Source organism: Drosophila persimilis, unplaced genomic scaffold (assembly GCF_003286085.1).
Source record: "Drosophila persimilis strain 14011-0111.01,24,50 unplaced genomic scaffold, DperRS2 tig00000885-arrow-arrow-pilon, whole genome shotgun sequence".
NCBI classification, from domain to species: domain Eukaryota; kingdom Metazoa; phylum Arthropoda; class Insecta; order Diptera; family Drosophilidae; genus Drosophila; species Drosophila persimilis.
The window spans coordinates 259,266-276,064 of NW_020825367.1; the positions used below are offsets into that span (position 1 = coordinate 259,266).

At 49.2% G+C, this 16,799-nt stretch overlaps 3 protein-coding genes across 3 annotated transcripts; 1 reads left to right on the forward strand and 2 right to left on the reverse strand.

The window, feature by feature from the left end:
- Positions 1-7,872: 7,872 nt before the first annotated feature.
- Positions 7,873-9,934, reverse strand: LOC6599500 (signal recognition particle 54 kDa protein). Its single transcript, XM_002024684.2, has 2 exons — positions 8,910-9,934; positions 7,873-8,851 (listed from the first exon to the last, which is right to left on the reverse strand). The coding sequence occupies exons 1-2, from the start codon at positions 9,825-9,827 to the stop codon at positions 8,243-8,245; spliced, it is 1,527 nt and encodes a 508-aa protein (XP_002024720.1). The 5' UTR covers positions 9,828-9,934; the 3' UTR covers positions 7,873-8,242.
- A 477-nt stretch (positions 9,935-10,411) lies between these two features.
- LOC6599499 (flap endonuclease GEN) lies at positions 10,412-12,975 on the forward strand. The gene is made up of 5 exons (XM_002024683.2): positions 10,412-10,605; positions 10,676-10,979; positions 11,044-11,333; positions 11,388-11,555; positions 11,616-12,975. Exons 1-5 carry the CDS (start codon positions 10,448-10,450, stop codon positions 12,958-12,960), a joined length of 2,265 nt encoding a protein of 754 aa, XP_002024719.1. The 5' UTR covers positions 10,412-10,447; the 3' UTR covers positions 12,961-12,975.
- A 51-nt stretch (positions 12,976-13,026) lies between these two features.
- On the reverse strand, positions 13,027-16,659 carry LOC6599498 (alanine--tRNA ligase, mitochondrial). The gene is made up of 9 exons (XM_026993762.1): positions 16,459-16,659; positions 16,196-16,369; positions 15,991-16,136; positions 15,729-15,932; positions 15,376-15,660; positions 14,172-15,320; positions 13,827-14,112; positions 13,545-13,765; positions 13,027-13,483 (listed from the first exon to the last, which is right to left on the reverse strand). Exons 1-9 carry the CDS (start codon positions 16,624-16,626, stop codon positions 13,075-13,077), a joined length of 3,042 nt encoding a protein of 1,013 aa, XP_026849563.1. The 5' UTR covers positions 16,627-16,659; the 3' UTR covers positions 13,027-13,074.
- Positions 16,660-16,799: the final 140 nt, after the last annotated feature.

Below are 16,799 nucleotides of genomic sequence, written 5' to 3' on the forward strand. Positions count from 1 at the left end.
TCGGGAGAGTCCTGCCAGTCGACTGCCGTTGGAAAAAAGGACATCAATTTTTTCACGATTTTCGCAAAAAATCATGATGGTTACATCATTAAATTTGCCAAAAATCGGCCTCATTTTCGATGTCGAGATTTTGATGCCGACCGACAGTCTGGATCCTCACGAGCCTGGGCGACTAGGTCCTTCACCGAACGGGCCCTATTTATCTGAGATATAGCCTTCCGAAGATTGGCATATCATGAAAATACTGGTTTCTTCTGCACGCTATATCTCTGCAATACGGCAGCCGATAGGGGTGCGGCATGTCTTTCCGTGCTCGGGAGAGTCCTGCCAATCGACTGCCATTGGAAAAAAAGACTAGGTCCTTAACCGAACGGACCCTATTTATCTGAGATATAGCCTTCCGAAGATTGGCATATCATGAAAATACTGGTTTCTTCTGCACGCTATATCTCTGCAATACGGCAGCCGATCGGGGTGCGGCATGTCTTTCCGTGCTCGGGAGAGTCCTGCCAATCGACTGCCATTGGAAAAAAGGACTAGGTCCTTCACCGATGGGGCCCTATTTATCTGAGATATAGCCTTCCGAAGATTGGCATATCATGAAAATACTGGTTTCTTCTGCACGCTATATCTCTGCAATACGGCAGCCGATTGGGGTGTGGCATGTCTTTCCGTGCTCGGGAGAGTCCTGCCAATCGACTGCCATTGGAAAAAAAGACTAGGTCCTTAACCGAACGGACCCTATTTATCTGAGATATAGCCTTCCGAAGATTGGCATATCATGAAAATACTGGTTTCTTCTGCACGCTATATCTCTGCAATACGGCAGCCGATCGGGGTGCGGCATGTCTTTCCGTGCTCGGGAGAGTCCTGCCAGTCGACTGCCGTTGGAAAAAAGGACATCAATTTTTTCACGATTTTCGCAAAAAATCATGATGGTTACATCATTAAATTTGCCAAAAATCGGCCTCATTTTCGAAGGCGAGATTTTGATGCCGACCGACAGTCTGGATCCTCACGATCCTGGGCGACTAGGTCCTTCACCGAACGGGCCGTATTTATCTGAGATATAGCCTTCCGAAGATTGGCATATCATGAAAATACTGGTTTCTTCTGCACGCTATATCTCTGCAATACGGCAGCCGATTGGACTGTGGCATGTCTTTCCGTGCTCGGGAGAGTCCTGCCAATCGACTGCCATTGGAAAAAGGACTAGGTCCTTCACCGAACGGGCCGTATTTATCTGAGATATAGCCTTCCGAAGATTGGCATATCATGAAAATACTGGTTTCTTCTGCACGCTATATCTCTGCAATACGGCAGCCGATTGGAGTGTGGCATGTCTTTCCGTGCTCGGGAGAGTCCTGCCAATCGACTGCCATTGGAAAAAGGACTAGGTCCTTCACCGAACGGGCCGTATTTATCTGAGATATAGCCTTCCGAAGATTGGCATATCATGAAAATACTGGTTTCTTCTACACGCTATATCTCTGCAATACGGCAGCCGATTGGAGTGTGTCATGTCTTTCCGGGCGCGGGAGAGTCCTGCCAATCGACTGCCATTGGAAAAAAGGACTAGGTCCTTCACCGATGGGGCCCTATTTATCTGAGATATAGCCTTCCGAAGATTGGCATATCATGAAAATACTGGTTTCTTCTGCACGCTATATCTCTGCAATACGGCAGCCGATCGGGGTGCGGCATGTCTTTCCGTGCTCGGGAGAGTCCTGCCAGTCGACTGCCGTTGGAAAAAAGGACATCAATTTTTTCACGATTTTCGCAAAAAATCATGATGGTTACATCATTAAATTTGCCAAAAATCGGCCTCATTTTCGAAGTCGAGATTTTGATGCCGACCGACAGTCTGGATCCTCACGATCCTGGGCGACTAGGTCCTTCACCGAACGGGCCCTATTTATCTGAGATATAGCCTTCCGAAGATTGGCATATCATGAAAATACTGGTTTCTTCTGCACGCTATATCTCTGCAATACCGCAGCCGATCGGGGTGGGGAATGTCTTTCCGTGCTCGGGAGAATCCTGCCAATCGACTGCCGTTGAAAGAAAGGACTAGGTCCTTCACCGAACGGGCCCTATTTATCTGAGATATAGCCTTCCGAAGATTGGCATATCATGAAAATACTGGTTTCTTCTGCACGCTATATCTCTGCAATACGGCAGCCGATCGGGGTGGGGAATGTCTTTCCGTGCTCGGGAGAATCCTGCCAATCGACTGCCGTTGAAAGAAAGGACTAGGTCCTTCACCGAACGGGCCCTATGTATCTGAGATAAAGCCTTCCGAAGATTGGCATATCATGAAAATACTGGTTTCTTCTGCACGCTATATCTCTGCAATACGGCAGCCCATTGGAGTGTGGCATGTCTTTCCGTGCTCGGGAGAGTCCTGCCAATCGACTGCCATTGGAAAAAAGGACTAGGTCCTTCACCGATCGGGCCCTATTTATCTGAGATATAGCCTTCCGAAGATTGGCATATCATGAAAATACTGGTTTCTTCTGCACGCTATATCTCTGCAATACGGCAGCCCATTGGAGTGTGGCATGTCTTTCCGTGCTCGGGAGAGTCCTGCCAATCATGAAAATACTGGTTTCTTCTGCACGCTATATCTCTGCAATACGGCAGCCGATTGGAGTGTGGCATGTCTTTCCGTGCTCGGGAGAGTCCTGCCAATCGACTGCCATTGGAAAAAAGGACTAGGTCCTTCACCGATCGGGCCCTATTTATCTGAGATATAGCCTTCCGAAGATTGGCATATCATGAAAATACTGGTTTCTTCTGCACGCTATATCTCTGCAATACGGCAGCCGATTGGGGTGTGGCATGTCTTTCCGTGCTCGGGAGAAACCTGCCAATCGACTGCCATTGGAAAAAAGGACTACGTCCTTCACCGATGGGGCCCTATTTATCTGAGATATAGCCTTCCGAAGATTGGCATATCATGAAAATACTGGTTTCTTCTGCACGCTATATCTCTGTAATACGGCAGCCGATCGGGGTGCGGCATGTCTTTCCGTGCTCGGGAGAGTCCTGCTAATCGACTGCCATTGGAAAAAAGGACTAGGTCCTTCACCGAACGGGCCCTATTTATCTGAGATATAGCCTTCCGAAGATTGGCATATCATGAAAATACTGGTTTCTTCTGCACGCTATATCTCTGCAATACGGCAGCCGATCGGGGTGCGGCATGTCCTTCCGAGCTCGGGAGAGTCCTGCTAATCGACTGCCATTGGAAAAAAGGACTAGGTCCTTCACCGTTGGGGCCCTATTTATCTAAGATATAGCCTTCCGAAGATTGGCATATCATGAAAATACTGGTTTCTTCTGCACGCTATATCTCTGTAATACGGCAGCCGATCGGGGTGCGGCATGTCTTTCCGTGCTCGGGAGAGTCCTGCTAATCGACTGCCATTGGAAAAAAGGACTAGGTCCTTCACCGAACGGGCCCTATTTATCTGAGATATAGCCTTCCGAAGATTGGCATATCATGAAAATACTGGTTTCTTCTGCACGCTATATCTCTTCAATACGGCAGCCGATCGGGGTGCGGCATGTCCTTCCGAGCTCGGGAGAGTCCTGCTAATCGACTGCCATTGGAAAAAAGGACTAGGTCCTTCACCGTTGGGGCCCTATTTATCTAAGATATAGCCTTCCGAAGATTGGCATATCATGAAAATACTGGTTTCTTCTGCACGCTATATCTCTGCAATACGGCAGCCGATCGGGGTGCGGCATGTCCTTCCGTGCTCGGGAGAGTCCTGCCAATCGACTGCCATTGGAAAAAAGGACCAGGTCCTTCACCGATCGGGCCCTATTTATCTGAGATATAGCCTTCCGAAGATTGGCATATCATGAAAATACTGGTTTCTTCTGCACGCTATATCTCTGCAATACGGCAGCCGATCGGGGTGCGGCATGTCTTTCCGTGCTCGGGAGAGTCCTGCCAATCGACTGCCATTGGAAAAAAGGACTAGGTCCTTCACCGATCGGGCCCTATTTATCTGACATATAGCCTTCCGAAGATTGGCATATCATGAAAATACTGGTTTCTTCTGCACGCTATATCTCTGCAATACGGCAGCCGATAGGGGTGCGGCATGTCTTTCCGTGCTCGGGAGAGTCCTGCCAATCGACTGCCATTGGAAGAAAGGACTAGGTCCTTCACCGATGGGGCCCTATTTATCTGAGATATAGCCTTCCGAAGATTGGCATATCATGAAAATACTGGTTTCTTCTGCACGCTATATCTCTGCAATACGGCAGCCGATCGGTGTGCGGCATGTCTTTCCGTGCTCGGGAGAGTCCTGCCAATCGACTGCCATTGGAAAAAAGGACATAAATTTTTTCACGATTTTCGCAAAAAATCATGATGGTTACATCATTAAATTTGCCAAAAATCGGCCTCATTTTCGAAGTCGAGATTTTGATGCCGACCGACAGTCTGGATCCTCACGATCCTGGGCGACTAGGTCCTTCACCGAACGGGCCCTATTTATCTGAGATATAGCCTTCCGAAGATTGGCATATCATGAAAATACTGGTTTCTTCTGCACGCTATATCTCTGCAATACGGCAGCCGATTGGAGTGTGGCATGTCTTTCCGTGCTCGGGAGAGTCCTGCCAATCGACTGCCATTGGAAAAAAGGACTAGGTCCTTCACCGATCGGGCCCTATTTATCTGAGATATAGCCTTCCGAAGATTGGCATATCATGAAAATACTGGTTTCTTCTGCACGCTATATCTCTGCAATACGGCAGCCGATTGGGGTGTGGCATGTCTTTCCGTGCTCGGGAGAAACCTGCCAATCGACTGCCATTGGAAAAAAGGACTAGGTCCTTCACCGATGGGGCCCTATTTATCTGAGATATAGCCTTCCGAAGATTGGCATATCATGAAAATACTGGTTTCTTCTGCACGCTATATCTCTGCAATACGGCAGCCGATCGGGGTGCGGCATGTCCTTCCGTGCTCGGGAGAGTCCTGCCAATCGACTGCCATTGGAAAAAAGGACTAGGTCCTTCACCGATCGGGCCCTATTTATCTGAGATATAGCCTTCCGAAGATTGGCATATCATGAAAATACTGGTTTCTTCTGCACGCTATATCTCTGCAATACGGCAGCCGATAGGGGTGCGGCATGTCTTTCCGTGCTCGGGAGAAACCTGCCAATCGACTGCCATTGGAAAAAAGGACTAGGTCCTTCACCGATGGGGCCCTATTTATCTGAGATATAGCCTTCCGAAGATTGGCATATCATGAAAATACTGGTTTCTTCTGCACGCTATATCTCTGTAATACGGCAGCCGATTGGGGTGCGGCATGTCTTTCCGTGCTCGGGAGAGTCCTGCTAATCGACTGCCATTGGAAAAAAGGACTAGGTCCTTCACCGTTGGGGCCCTATTTATCTGAGATATAGCCTTCCGAAGATTGGCATATCATGAAAATACTGGTTTCTTCTGCACGCTATATCTCTGCAATACGGCAGCCGATCGGGGTGCGGCATGTCCTTCCGTGCTCGGGAGAGTCCTGCCAATCGACTGCCATTGGAAAAAAGGACTAGGTCCTTCACCGATCGGGCCCTATTTATCTGAGATATAGCCTTCCGAAGATTGGCATATCATGAAAATACTGGTTTCTTCTGCACGCTATATCTCTGCAATACGGCAGCCGATAGGGGTGCGGCATGTCTTTCCGTGCTCGGGAGAGTCCTGCCAATCGACTGCCATTGGAAAAAAGGACTAGGTCCTTCACCGATGGGGCCCTATTTATCTCAGATATAGCCTTCCGAAGATTGGCATATCATGAAAATACTGGTTTCTTCTGCACGCTATATCTCTGCAATACGGCAGCCGATAGGGGTGCGGCATGTCTTTCCGTGCTCGGGAGAGTCCTGCCAATCGACTGCCATTGGAAGAAAGGACTAGGTCCTTCACCGATGGGGCCCTATTTATCTGAGATATAGCCTTCCGAAGATTGGCATATCATGAAAATACTGGTTTCTTCTGCACGCTATATCTCTGCAATACGGCAGCCGATCGGTGTGCGGCATGTCTTTCCGTGCTCGGGAGAGTCCTGCCAATCGACTGCCATTGGAAAAAAGGACATAAATTTTTTCACGATTTTCGCAAAAAATCATGATGGTTACATCATTAAATTTGCCAAAAATCGGCCTCATTTTCGAAGTCGAGATTTTGATGCCGACCGACAGTCTGGATCCTCACGATCCTGGGCGACTAGGTCCTTCACCGAACGGGCCCTATTTATCTGAGATATAGCCTTCCGAAGATTGGCATATCATGAAAATACTGGTTTCTTCTGCACGCTATATCTCTGCAATACGGCAGCCGATTGGAGTGTGGCATGTCTTTCCGTGCTCGGGAGAGTCCTGCCAATCGACTGCCATTGGAAAAAAGGACTAGGTCCTTCACCGATCGGGCCCTATTTATCTGAGATATAGCCTTCCGAAGATTGGCATATCATGAAAATACTGGTTTCTTCTGCACGCTATATCTCTGCAATACGGCAGCCGATTGGGGTGTGGCATGTCTTTCCGTGCTCGGGAGAAACCTGCCAATCGACTGCCATTGGAAAAAAGGACTAGGTCCTTCACCGATGGGGCCCTATTTATCTGAGATATAGCCTTCCGAAGATTGGCATATCATGAAAATACTGGTTTCTTCTGCACGCTATATCTCTGTAATACGGCAGCCGATTGGGGTGCGGCATGTCTTTCCGTGCTCGGGAGAGTCCTGCTAATCGACTGCCATTGGAAAAAAGGACTAGGTCCTTCACCGTTGGGGCCCTATTTATCTGAGATATAGCCTTCCGAAGATTGGCATATCATGAAAATACTGGTTTCTTCTGCACGCTATATCTCTGCAATACGGCAGCCGATCGGGGTGCGGCATGTCCTTCCGTGCTCGGGAGAGTCCTGCCAATCGACTGCCATTGGAAAAAAGGACTAGGTCCTTCACCGATCGGGCCCTATTTATCTGAGATATAGCCTTCCGAAGATTGGCATATCATGAAAATACTGGTTTCTTCTGCACGCTAAATCTCTGCAATACGGCAGCCGATAGGGGTGCGGCATGTCTTTCCGTGCTCGGGAGAGTCCTGCCAATCGACTGCCATTGGAAAAAAGGACTAGGTCCTTCACCGATGGGGCCCTATTTATCTCAGATATAGCCTTCCGAAGATTGGCATATCATGAAAATACTGGTTTCTTCTGCACGCTATATCTCTGCAATACGGCAGCCGATCGGGGTGCGGCATGTCTTTCCGTGCTCGGGAGAGTCCTGCTAATCGACTGCCATTGGAAAAAAGGACTAGGTCCTTCACCGTTGGGGCCCTATTTATCTGAGATATAGCCTTCCGAAGATTGGCATATCATGAAAATACTGGTTTCTTCTGCACGCTATATCTCTGCAATACGGCAGCCGATCGGGGTGCGGCATGTCTTTCCGTGCTCGGGAGAGTCCTGCCAATCGACTGCCATTGGAAAAAAGGACTAGGTCCTTCACCGATCGGGCCCTATTTATCTGAGATATAGCCTTCCGAAGATTGGCATATCATGAAAATACTGGTTTCTTCTGCACGCTATATCTCTGCAATACGGCAGCCGATCGGGGTGCGGCATGTCTTTCCGTGCTCGGGATTGTCCTGCCAATCGACTGCCATTGGAAAAAAGGACTAGGTCCTTCACCGATGGGGCCCTATTTATCTGAGATATAGCCTTCCGAAGATTGCCATATCATGAAAATACTGAAAAAAGGACATTAGTTTTATATCACGATTTTCGCAAAAAATCATGGGCAGTCTCGGTTTCAGCCCTCTCAAATTAAAAATCATTTAAAAAGATTAATTCATGTTATTTATTTGTGTTATATCTATTTCAACTGCCTTGCGGTATTCAATAGGCATGCAATTTCCAGTAATTCGTGTACAGAAAACAGTTGAAACAATGAAAACTGACACTGTGGTTGCCAAATCGTACAAAAAACCAAATTGTTAACTGTTTATGCGCTGTCTTCTCTCTCGCTCTCGCTCACGCTCACGTTCTCGCTCTCACACCGATCTAAATTTTTTGGTCTTGAACAAGGGGAAATTGACGCACTGGCCCAATGCACTGGCACTGGCCAACCGTTAACAAACATATTGCTAAAAACCGAACTACGTAGAAACAAAATCATACAAAAATCTATAAATTTACACTCGCGGCTGGCCTCACTTGCCGCCAAAGCCTCCCATCAGGTTCCCCAGTCCACCCAGGCCGCCCGCCGCTCCTTGCTGCAGCTGCCGCATCATGTTCTGGAGTCCGCCCACGCCGCCCATCTGCTGAAGCATGCGGGGATCGATCATTTTGGCCATCTGCTGGTTGAGCTTGGCCATCTGTGTGGGGTTCACATTCTTGGTCATGTCGCCCTGCTTGAAGAGACCCTTGACGCCGCCCATTTTCTTCACGACTGCTGCAAACTTTGTGTAGTGGGCAATCAGTTCCTTGGCTTCGCGTTCCAGGACTCCTGCTCCTTGGGCTACACGTGTACAACGCGTCGGCTGCTTGATGAAGAGTTTCGCTCCATCACGGTTGTCCAATTCGTTGTCCGACATACTGTCCATCATGGTCATCATTCGCTTGATGCGAGCCATCGATTCCGCCTCGCCGCCCTTTGTCATAAAGTCCTGCGAGAAGCCAGGGATCATGTTCATGATCTGCGAGAAAGGACCCATTTTCATGATGTTCTGGAACTGCTCGTACATGTCGCGTATTGTAAAATGGCCATGCTTTATCTTCTCGAGAAGCTCTTCATTTCCGTCTAGTTTCAGCTCGTTGACCTGGGAAGGATTGCAATATAGTTAGGAACATGTTTAACCATTTGGAGCCCACTCTTACCTTATCTATCAGGCCCTCGATGTCGCCCATGCCGAGGAGCTTGCTAACGAAAGGTTTCGTCTTGAAGGGTTCCAGGTCGTCAATGTGCTCGCCCGTTCCTATGAAAATTATGGGCGACTGTGTGGCTGCTACAGCAGACAGGGCACCACCTCCCTTGGCATGGCCATCCAACTTGGTGATGATCACTGAGCCAATGTCAACCTTGTCTTTGAAGGCCTTCGCCTGGGCCTCGCAAGCCTGTCCAATGGTGGCGTCCATCACGAAGATGATGTTGTCAGGATTGACTGCATTTGCAACCGCCAACATCTCCTCGAACAGCGACTCTTCCTGCTTGTGTCGTCCGGAAGTATCCACAATAATCATCTCAAAACCCTCACGCTTGAACATGTCCACACCCTCCTGGGCTATGACAACGGGATCGATTTCTGTGTAGCTGCCGTAGAACGGAATGCGAGCTTTGGTGGCGTTCTGCTTGATCTGGTCATAGGCACCAGCACGGAACGTATCGGCGCAGACAAGACACGACTTCCAGTTGCGCTTCTGGTAGTGATAGGCTAGCTTGGTGCAGGTTGTGGTCTTGCCGGATCCCTGCAGACCCACAAACATGATGATGTTCGCCTTTCCCTTAATGGGCTGATAGGGCTTCACGCCCGGATCCACCAGTTTGATGAGCTCCTTGAACACGGCCGACTGGATCATGCGTCGCTTGTTCAAGCCTCCGGCCATCTCATCGAAGTCAATGACAGCTCGCACATTTTCCCGCAGCTGCTTCACCAGTCGTATGTTTACATCAGCCTCCAGCAGCGCTGCGCAAATCTCTTTCAGCATGGAATTCAATGCCTCCTCATTGATAACTGTGGCTTTGCTCAGCGAGTGCAGAGCCGTTGTTATTTTTCTTCCTAAATCTGCTAAAACCATCTTGGCGTGTTGGCCGTGTGTCGGGGTGTGCTATTGGCAGCTTACAAATTTAGTTGGGCTACTTGCGAAGCAAATTCATGCGAAATTGCAGGAAACTTTTACTTTTGGTCTTTGACACGTCGATGTGGACTTATCGATAAAATATACCGTCCGACCGTCAGAAATATACCTAAACATACCGTCTCATTTAAAAAATATACCGTAAATATTCTGACGAATTTAAGTTATATTTTACATATTCCTCGATTTTCCGATCTTCCGTCCAATATTCCCAGCTATATAGATCTTTCAGTTTTGCCCAGATAATTTTATATGATTGATGAATCAATTTTGATCAGAATTAACTACTTTTAGGTACTCGCATGTGTTTTATTTTGACAAAAACACGGTTTCAACAAAACTGTTTAACAAAAAAACACTCTCATTTTCAAAACATACCGCTAATATACCTCAATTTAAATGTCACCAGTGGTCGTTCTGGAAGAGGAGGACTGACCACAGCTGTCAAAATGCGACCTATCGGTCGCGTTGCGTAGTGATTGGCTATACAGGCAAAAGAAGAGCGTTCTTTTGAATTTGAATTTAGAATATTGTTTCATTGTTCATTGTTTCATTGTTTTATGGGTGTAAAAGAACTTTGGACAGTTTTAACCCCTCATGCTGAGCGCAAGCCGATAAATGAGCTTCGCGGCAAGAAAGTGGCCATTGATTTGGCCGGCTGGGTGTGCGAAAGTCTGAATGTGGTCGACTATTTTGTGCATCCGCGGCATCATCTAAAGTTGGTTAAATTCTCACTGGACTGAAAGTTCTTTGTATTGATCTGATAGCTAATGGCTAATTCTTTTCAGAAACCTTTTCTTTCGCACCTGCTACCTTATATGGGAGCAAGTCACTCCAGTGTTCGTTTTGGAGGGAGTGGCTCCGAAACTGAAGGGCCAAGTGATTACCAAACGAAATGAGCTGCAGTTTCGAGGAGTAAGACCCAAGGATGCAGCCACTGGCACGCAAACTGCTGCAAAAGTAGACAAAGGACGGACCCGCTTCAACCATGTCCTGAAACAGTGCGAGACTCTGCTGCTCTCAATGGGAATTCAGTGTGTCCAAGGCCCAGGCGAAGCGGAGGCCTACGCTGCCTTCCTCAACAAGCACGGAGTATGTTCTGTTCTCCATGCTTTTCATTAATTGACCTATCAATTTGAACTACAAACTCTTCCAGTTGGTGGATGGCGTCATTAGCCAGGATTCGGATTGCTTTGCCTACGGTGCTATACGGGTGTATCGCAACTTCTCAGTGTCCACCCAAGGGGCCCAGGCTGCCGCTGGGGGTGCTGTTGATATCTACGACATGCGGGAGATTACGAGCCGCATGGATTTTGGCCAGCACAAGATTATTGTGATGGCTCTTCTATGCGGCTGTGACTACTGTCCAGATGGCATTGGGGGTATTGGCAAAGATGGTGTCCTAAAACTGTTCAACAAGTACAAGGAATCGGAGATCCTGGATCGGTAAAGCTAAAGAGCAAAGCTACTCTCAAACAGATTAATGCATTCTCCTTATAGGTTGAGGAACTGGCGAGCCGAGACAGATAAGTACAATGCTCTGGAGATGCGGGTGGATGACAAATCCATCTGCAGCAACTGCGGACACATTGGGCGGACGCAGAGCCACACGAAGAGCGGCTGTAGCGTCTGTCGCACTAAACGGGGCTGTGACGAGACCTTGTGGAAGTAAGACCTATCTAGAATACAAAAATATAAAAGTTGATACGATTCGTTGCTCCCCCGCAGAGAACAACGCCTTTCCATTAAGGCGGAGCTGATCCTACGCCGAAAGGCCTTGTTGGCTCCAGAGTTTCCCAACGAGGAGATAATATCCGAGTTTCTCAGCGAGCCCCCAACGATACCAAATCTAAATCTTGGCTGGCGGCAGCCGAATCTCGTGAAATTCATCAAGCAGATAGGGCATCTGCTGCAGTGGCCGGAAATCTACTGCTTTCAGAAGTTCTTTCCGATCCTCACCCGTTGGCAGGTGCAGCAGGCGGCCAGGACCAATGCGATAGAACGATTGGAGCTCGTTCAGCCGGTGGATATCATCAAGAAGCGTACCGTGAAGGGAGTGGCCAGTTTGGAGCTGCGCTGGCAGGATCCCAGTGGCAGTTTCCAGGGACTCATACCAGACAAACAGATTTCAGAGTTCGAGCTGGAACATCCCAAGGGCATCGAAGAGCTCTACTATACCGTGGAGCCGCTGGACATGCTGGAAGCTGCGTATCCCGATCTCGTGGCATCCTTTCTCAAATCCAAGGAGAAGCCCCCGAAGAAGGCCACGCGAAAGAAGAAGACCGATCCCCTGAGCGCCATCGAGAACATCCCAGAAACATTAGATAAGCAGAAGGCGAACCCAGCGAAACCGAAGCGAGTGGTCAAAAAGAAAAAGGCTCAAACGGAGCAGTCTCAGCCTTCACTGCAACAATTCCTCAGACGGGAGAAAATAGGGGGGACTCCTGTGAAGAATTCTCTGCCACAAATGGCACAATTGCCACAGAAATGCTCCACACCCATCACCAAATTCTTGCCTTCGGATCTCGAAAGCGACTGCGACGAGGTAGAGTTCGACATGTCCGATGTAGTCAATGGAATCATATCGAATCCGAATGCTCGACCAACTGTGACAAGACACGAAGGACGACAGTTGCACTACGAGGCCTTATCCGACGACCTGAGCATGCGTCTGGCCCAACTGAGTCTAAGGAAGGATGAGCTCCAGGAGGAGCCTCTACCTCCAGTTGCTGAACACAAAAGGGATCTCTCGCTGGTCGAGCACCTGCCGCAGAGCAAGCGTCTCTCTCTGGACGATAGCTTTGATCTGCTGGTGAAGGGCGATCTTAAGAAGGTTCCCCACTTGATACAGCCAATTAGGACTCCCGTGGACCGCTTCAAGCACCAGCATCGCATAAGTGAGCATCTTCCACAGCCTGCTGTCGAGCCTGCTGCAAACGTGAGCTACTTCTTCAATCAAAGCAGTGATAATGCCGATGCCTTCGAGCAGTTGATGAACTCCAGCCTGGGAATCCAAGAGCAGGCAGAAGGGGATGAGGAGGAGGAAGATGATTTGGTGGTAATCAGTGATTAGGCTTACAGTTTATAGTGTGCGATTTATTCGCTCTTTACAAAAAAAAAAAGGAAACGATTCCACAGCAAATCTTGGAGCTTGCGCTTATCTCTTCTTATTTTTTGGGGAGGGTGATCACAACTTGAAATAAAGCTTAGCATACTGATGGGCCTTCGCCAGGGCCTGCTCCAATTGCTCTTCAAAGAGATTGCTTACCTTACGGCCCTTCATGTTACACACGATCTTCGGATTCTGTCCCTTGGGCGCGGCCACTTGACCCCCAAATGTGGCGGCAAAAGATTGCAGCCAGGAGGACGCATCGAACTCTTGGTTGACGCTGTTCTGCGGTACACAGCAGCGTGCTTTCACAACGCTATCACACATACTGACCACCAGAATGGGGCGATCCGAACAGAGCTTGGTGGCGCGCTGCAGGGGGATCTCTTCCACCAAAGCGGAGCTGGTTATGTAGTGCAAAATAAAGGGGTGGGTGTCCACAGGTTTCTCCTGCAGCAGGTTGCGCATCTCTACTTCGACAAATTCCCTGCAAGAATATGGATGTATAATCTGCACTCCTCTAATGCTCTCTCTCTATTTGCTCTCACTTGAGGGTTGTGCGGGATGTCTCCTTGATCCTCTTCAGCATGTCATGGATGCGTTCCAGCGTGTCCATTTTGAAGGCATATGGCAGCTTGATGTCCGTGTGCAGCATATTATGGCGGATGGTCTGCAACTCTACTTCGGTGGCATTTGTGAGCTTATCAGTCTGGAACTGTTGTTCGAGCATATCTACGCGATGGCGCAGCAAGGCTGCTGTCTTGAGCACCTAAAAGAGATAAGCAAAAGGATGCTTACAGATGAACATTGTTCCATCTAAAGCCACTTACATTCTCCGCCGCCTGGCCAGCCACAGCGGTGAAGGCAAAGCGCGCCCTGTTTGTCTGCTTTAAATTGACAATACAGAAACAGGAGAGCTCGCTGGTGTTGGTCACATGAGTGCCGCAGCACAGCTCCTTGGAACTAAGCTGCATATCTGGGCACTGCACACTGATCAGACGCAGTCCCTGCTCCGGGTAAACCTCCCCAGGCACCATCGTAATATCATTCTCCTGGAGAACATCGGCGGCACTCACAAGTTCAACTTGGACGGTCGTGGCAGAGCAGATAATTCGACTGTACGAAAGGTGAAACAAGGTGAAGACACTGCCAAGAGAGAATCCAGTGGGACTTACTTGATCAGATCTTCGATGAGCTGGACATCTGCTTTTTGTATCCGCTTGCCCAGCAATCCCAGTTCCAGTTTGCACTGCTCGCTGGTGACGGAGCTGGAGACCTGGTAGGTGACCTTGTTGAACAGCGATCGGATGGCGGCATTCAGCAGGTGAGTGGCTGTGTGATGGCATGTGTTCAGTTGCCTTGTTCCAGAATCCACTTGCAGCTCAACTTCATCACCAATGGCCACCTCAAAGTGGTCATCTGCGGGGGCGGCCAAGCGGCACACGTGAACCACGCAATCATTGAGATGCTTCACACGGATCACATTCAAGAGATGGTGCGGTTGCTCCGGCTTGTGCGCATTGCTGACAAGAATCTGGCCAGCATCGGACTGTTGTCCGCCAGACTCGTAGTAGAAATTGCTGGCGGCGGTGACAATTGAAAGGGTATCGGAGGTGTCCTGGAGCCGGCTGCCTTGGGTGCGTGATACTTCCGCATCGTTGAGTAGCATGCCTACCACTCGACTGCGTAGAGTGGGAATCTTGTAGGATTCATTCTCGCTATCAAAGGAATAGACATATTTGTGACTATTGTCTGTGGGTCGCAGGCGCTTTGTAAGCGTCGCCTGAGCCTCAGAAATGCGTTGTTCTAGCGCCACATCGCAGATGCCCCCGTCCTCGCGTTGGCTCTCCTTGGACTTGATTTTGGCCAGCGAGACCTCTGCTCGATAACGGTCCAAATCACAGTTCATGTTCTCCAGCTCGGCCAGCTTGAGGAAGCTCTCTTCGGTCAAGCCATAGGTGTCCGTCAGCTTGTAGAGGAAGTCGCCGGGAATCGTGTTGTTAGGGAACTTGCTGCGCTGCACCTGGAACTCCCGATAGGCGGGAACAAATCCTGGGCATTCCATCAAGTCAATGTCGTCCAGATTGGGGAACTCGGTCAGGACCTCGGCAAAGGCTTTCGAGGAGCTCTCACGCAGATTCTTGTACACGTCATGTTCGTGATTAATCAGATCGATGACTGCCTCTTGCTTGGCAGACATCTCCGGGTAGGCTTCGCCCAGAGTCTCCACCACAATAGGAACCAATTGGGAGAGCAGCTTTTCATGGGCAAAAACATGCTCCGAGATGTTGAGGGCCTTCCGCAAGACGCGTCGTAGTTTCTGACTGCAAATGGGTTTGGATTAGTGTAGGAATAAGGCGTTATAGGGTGGTAGCCTACTTCTGATCTGGCAGCATTCCATCGGCAAGGCAGGCAGTGACCATGCGAGCATGATCGGCAAGTATTCTGTAGCTTGTGTCCAGGAGAGCTGCATTTGAGGTTTCTGGGAAGCTGCCGCCATAGACTGGGGCCTTGGACAGCTGCTGAATGCCATCGAAGAGCGGGCTGAACAGGTCCGTGTCGTAGTTTGAGGATTTGCTTTGCAGAATGGCAGCCAAACGCTCAAATCCCATGCCCGTGTCCACATGGTGAGCGGGCAACTGGGAGATGCTGCCATCGGGATTGCTAGATTGCCCAAATATACGTTTCGATTAATGACTATAATTTAAGCTCTGTCTCTGTCCTGTCCTCACCGATTGTACTGTATGAAGACGAGATTCCACAGCTCTGTGAGATCCGAGCGGCCTGCATTTACGAGCTTACCGCGATCCGCGACGCTGCCCAGCTCTGGACGATGGTCTATGTGTATCTCAGTGCAGGGGCCGCAGGGTCCAGTAGCGCCCATTTCCCAGAAGTTGTCTTTGCAGCCAAAGGGCAGAATACGCGAGGCGGGAAAGCTAAAAGAACATGCGCAGTCAAAGAGATGATGCTCTTGGATTATGTAACAAGTTGTACCCCAGGCTGCGCCAAATCTCGAAACATTCCATATCCGCCGGTATGCCCAGCAGCTTGTCGCCAGCGAAGTACGTGACATACAAACGTCCAGGATCGATGTTGTATGGCCCGCGGAGCAGCTCAAGGGCCATAGCGCAGGCCTCTTGCTACAGAATTTTGCAAGAGAATTAGGGAAATCTGCCAGTTAAAGCAAACCAGAAAATACCTTGAAGTAGTCCCCAAAGGACCAGTTGCCCAGCATCTCAAAGAACGTGTGGTGATAGCCATCCTGGCCGACCACAGAGAGATCGTTGTGTTTTCCTCCCACCCGTACGCATTTCTGGGAATTCACCACCCGCTTGTGGGGAGCCGCCGCCGTGCCAAGGAACACAGACTTGAACTTAACGAAAAGCAATAATCAGATAACAATGGACTAATAGGTCGTTGGGCCGGGCCGAGCCGCGCCGCTCTATTCTATGCCCTGCTCACCTGATTCATGCCAGCGTTGACAAACGCCACCGTCGGATCACAGAAGGGCACCACGGGGCTGGAGCGCACGAATTTGTGCTCATGGTTGACGGTGAAGAAGTCTATGAATGTTTTTCGAATCTCGCGCGCCGTCAGCACACGCTGCAACTGCTTGGCCGAGTTGTACATGCCAAAATTGTATTGGAATTCGAGTTAATTACATGCGACCGGCAATTAAAACAGAGATACGATCAGATAAAATCTCTACTCGAACAGCTGATCCGCAACAGCCATTCACAATGAAGCGTCGACATATAGATGGCTATTCGCGGGACGTCGTCAATACCTGTGCAACTGTTCTA

Coding starts and splice junctions, on each gene's coding strand:
- LOC6599500 (XM_002024684.2), bottom strand. CDS start 9,827: ATGGTTTTAGCAGATTTAGGAAGAAAAATAACAACGGCTCTGCACTCG. Junction 8,852..8,909: donor TCGAGGGCCTGATAGATAAG/GTAAGAGTGGGC, acceptor AATCCTTCCCAG/GTCAACGAGCTGAAACTAGA.
- LOC6599499 (XM_002024683.2), top strand. CDS start 10,448: ATGGGTGTAAAAGAACTTTGGACAGTTTTAACCCCTCATGCTGAGCGC. Junction 10,980..11,043: donor CCTTCCTCAACAAGCACGGA/GTATGTTCTGTT, acceptor AAACTCTTCCAG/TTGGTGGATGGCGTCATTAG. Junction 11,556..11,615: donor TGTGACGAGACCTTGTGGAA/GTAAGACCTATC, acceptor GCTCCCCCGCAG/AGAACAACGCCTTTCCATTA.
- LOC6599498 (XM_026993762.1), bottom strand. CDS start 16,626: ATGTACAACTCGGCCAAGCAGTTGCAGCGTGTGCTGACGGCGCGCGAG. Junction 16,370..16,458: donor TCAACGCTGGCATGAATCAG/GTGAGCAGGGCA, acceptor CTTTTCGTTAAG/TTCAAGTCTGTGTTCCTTGG. Junction 15,661..15,728: donor GTCTTCATACAGTACAATCG/GTGAGGACAGGA, acceptor TGGGCAATCTAG/CAATCCCGATGGCAGCATCT.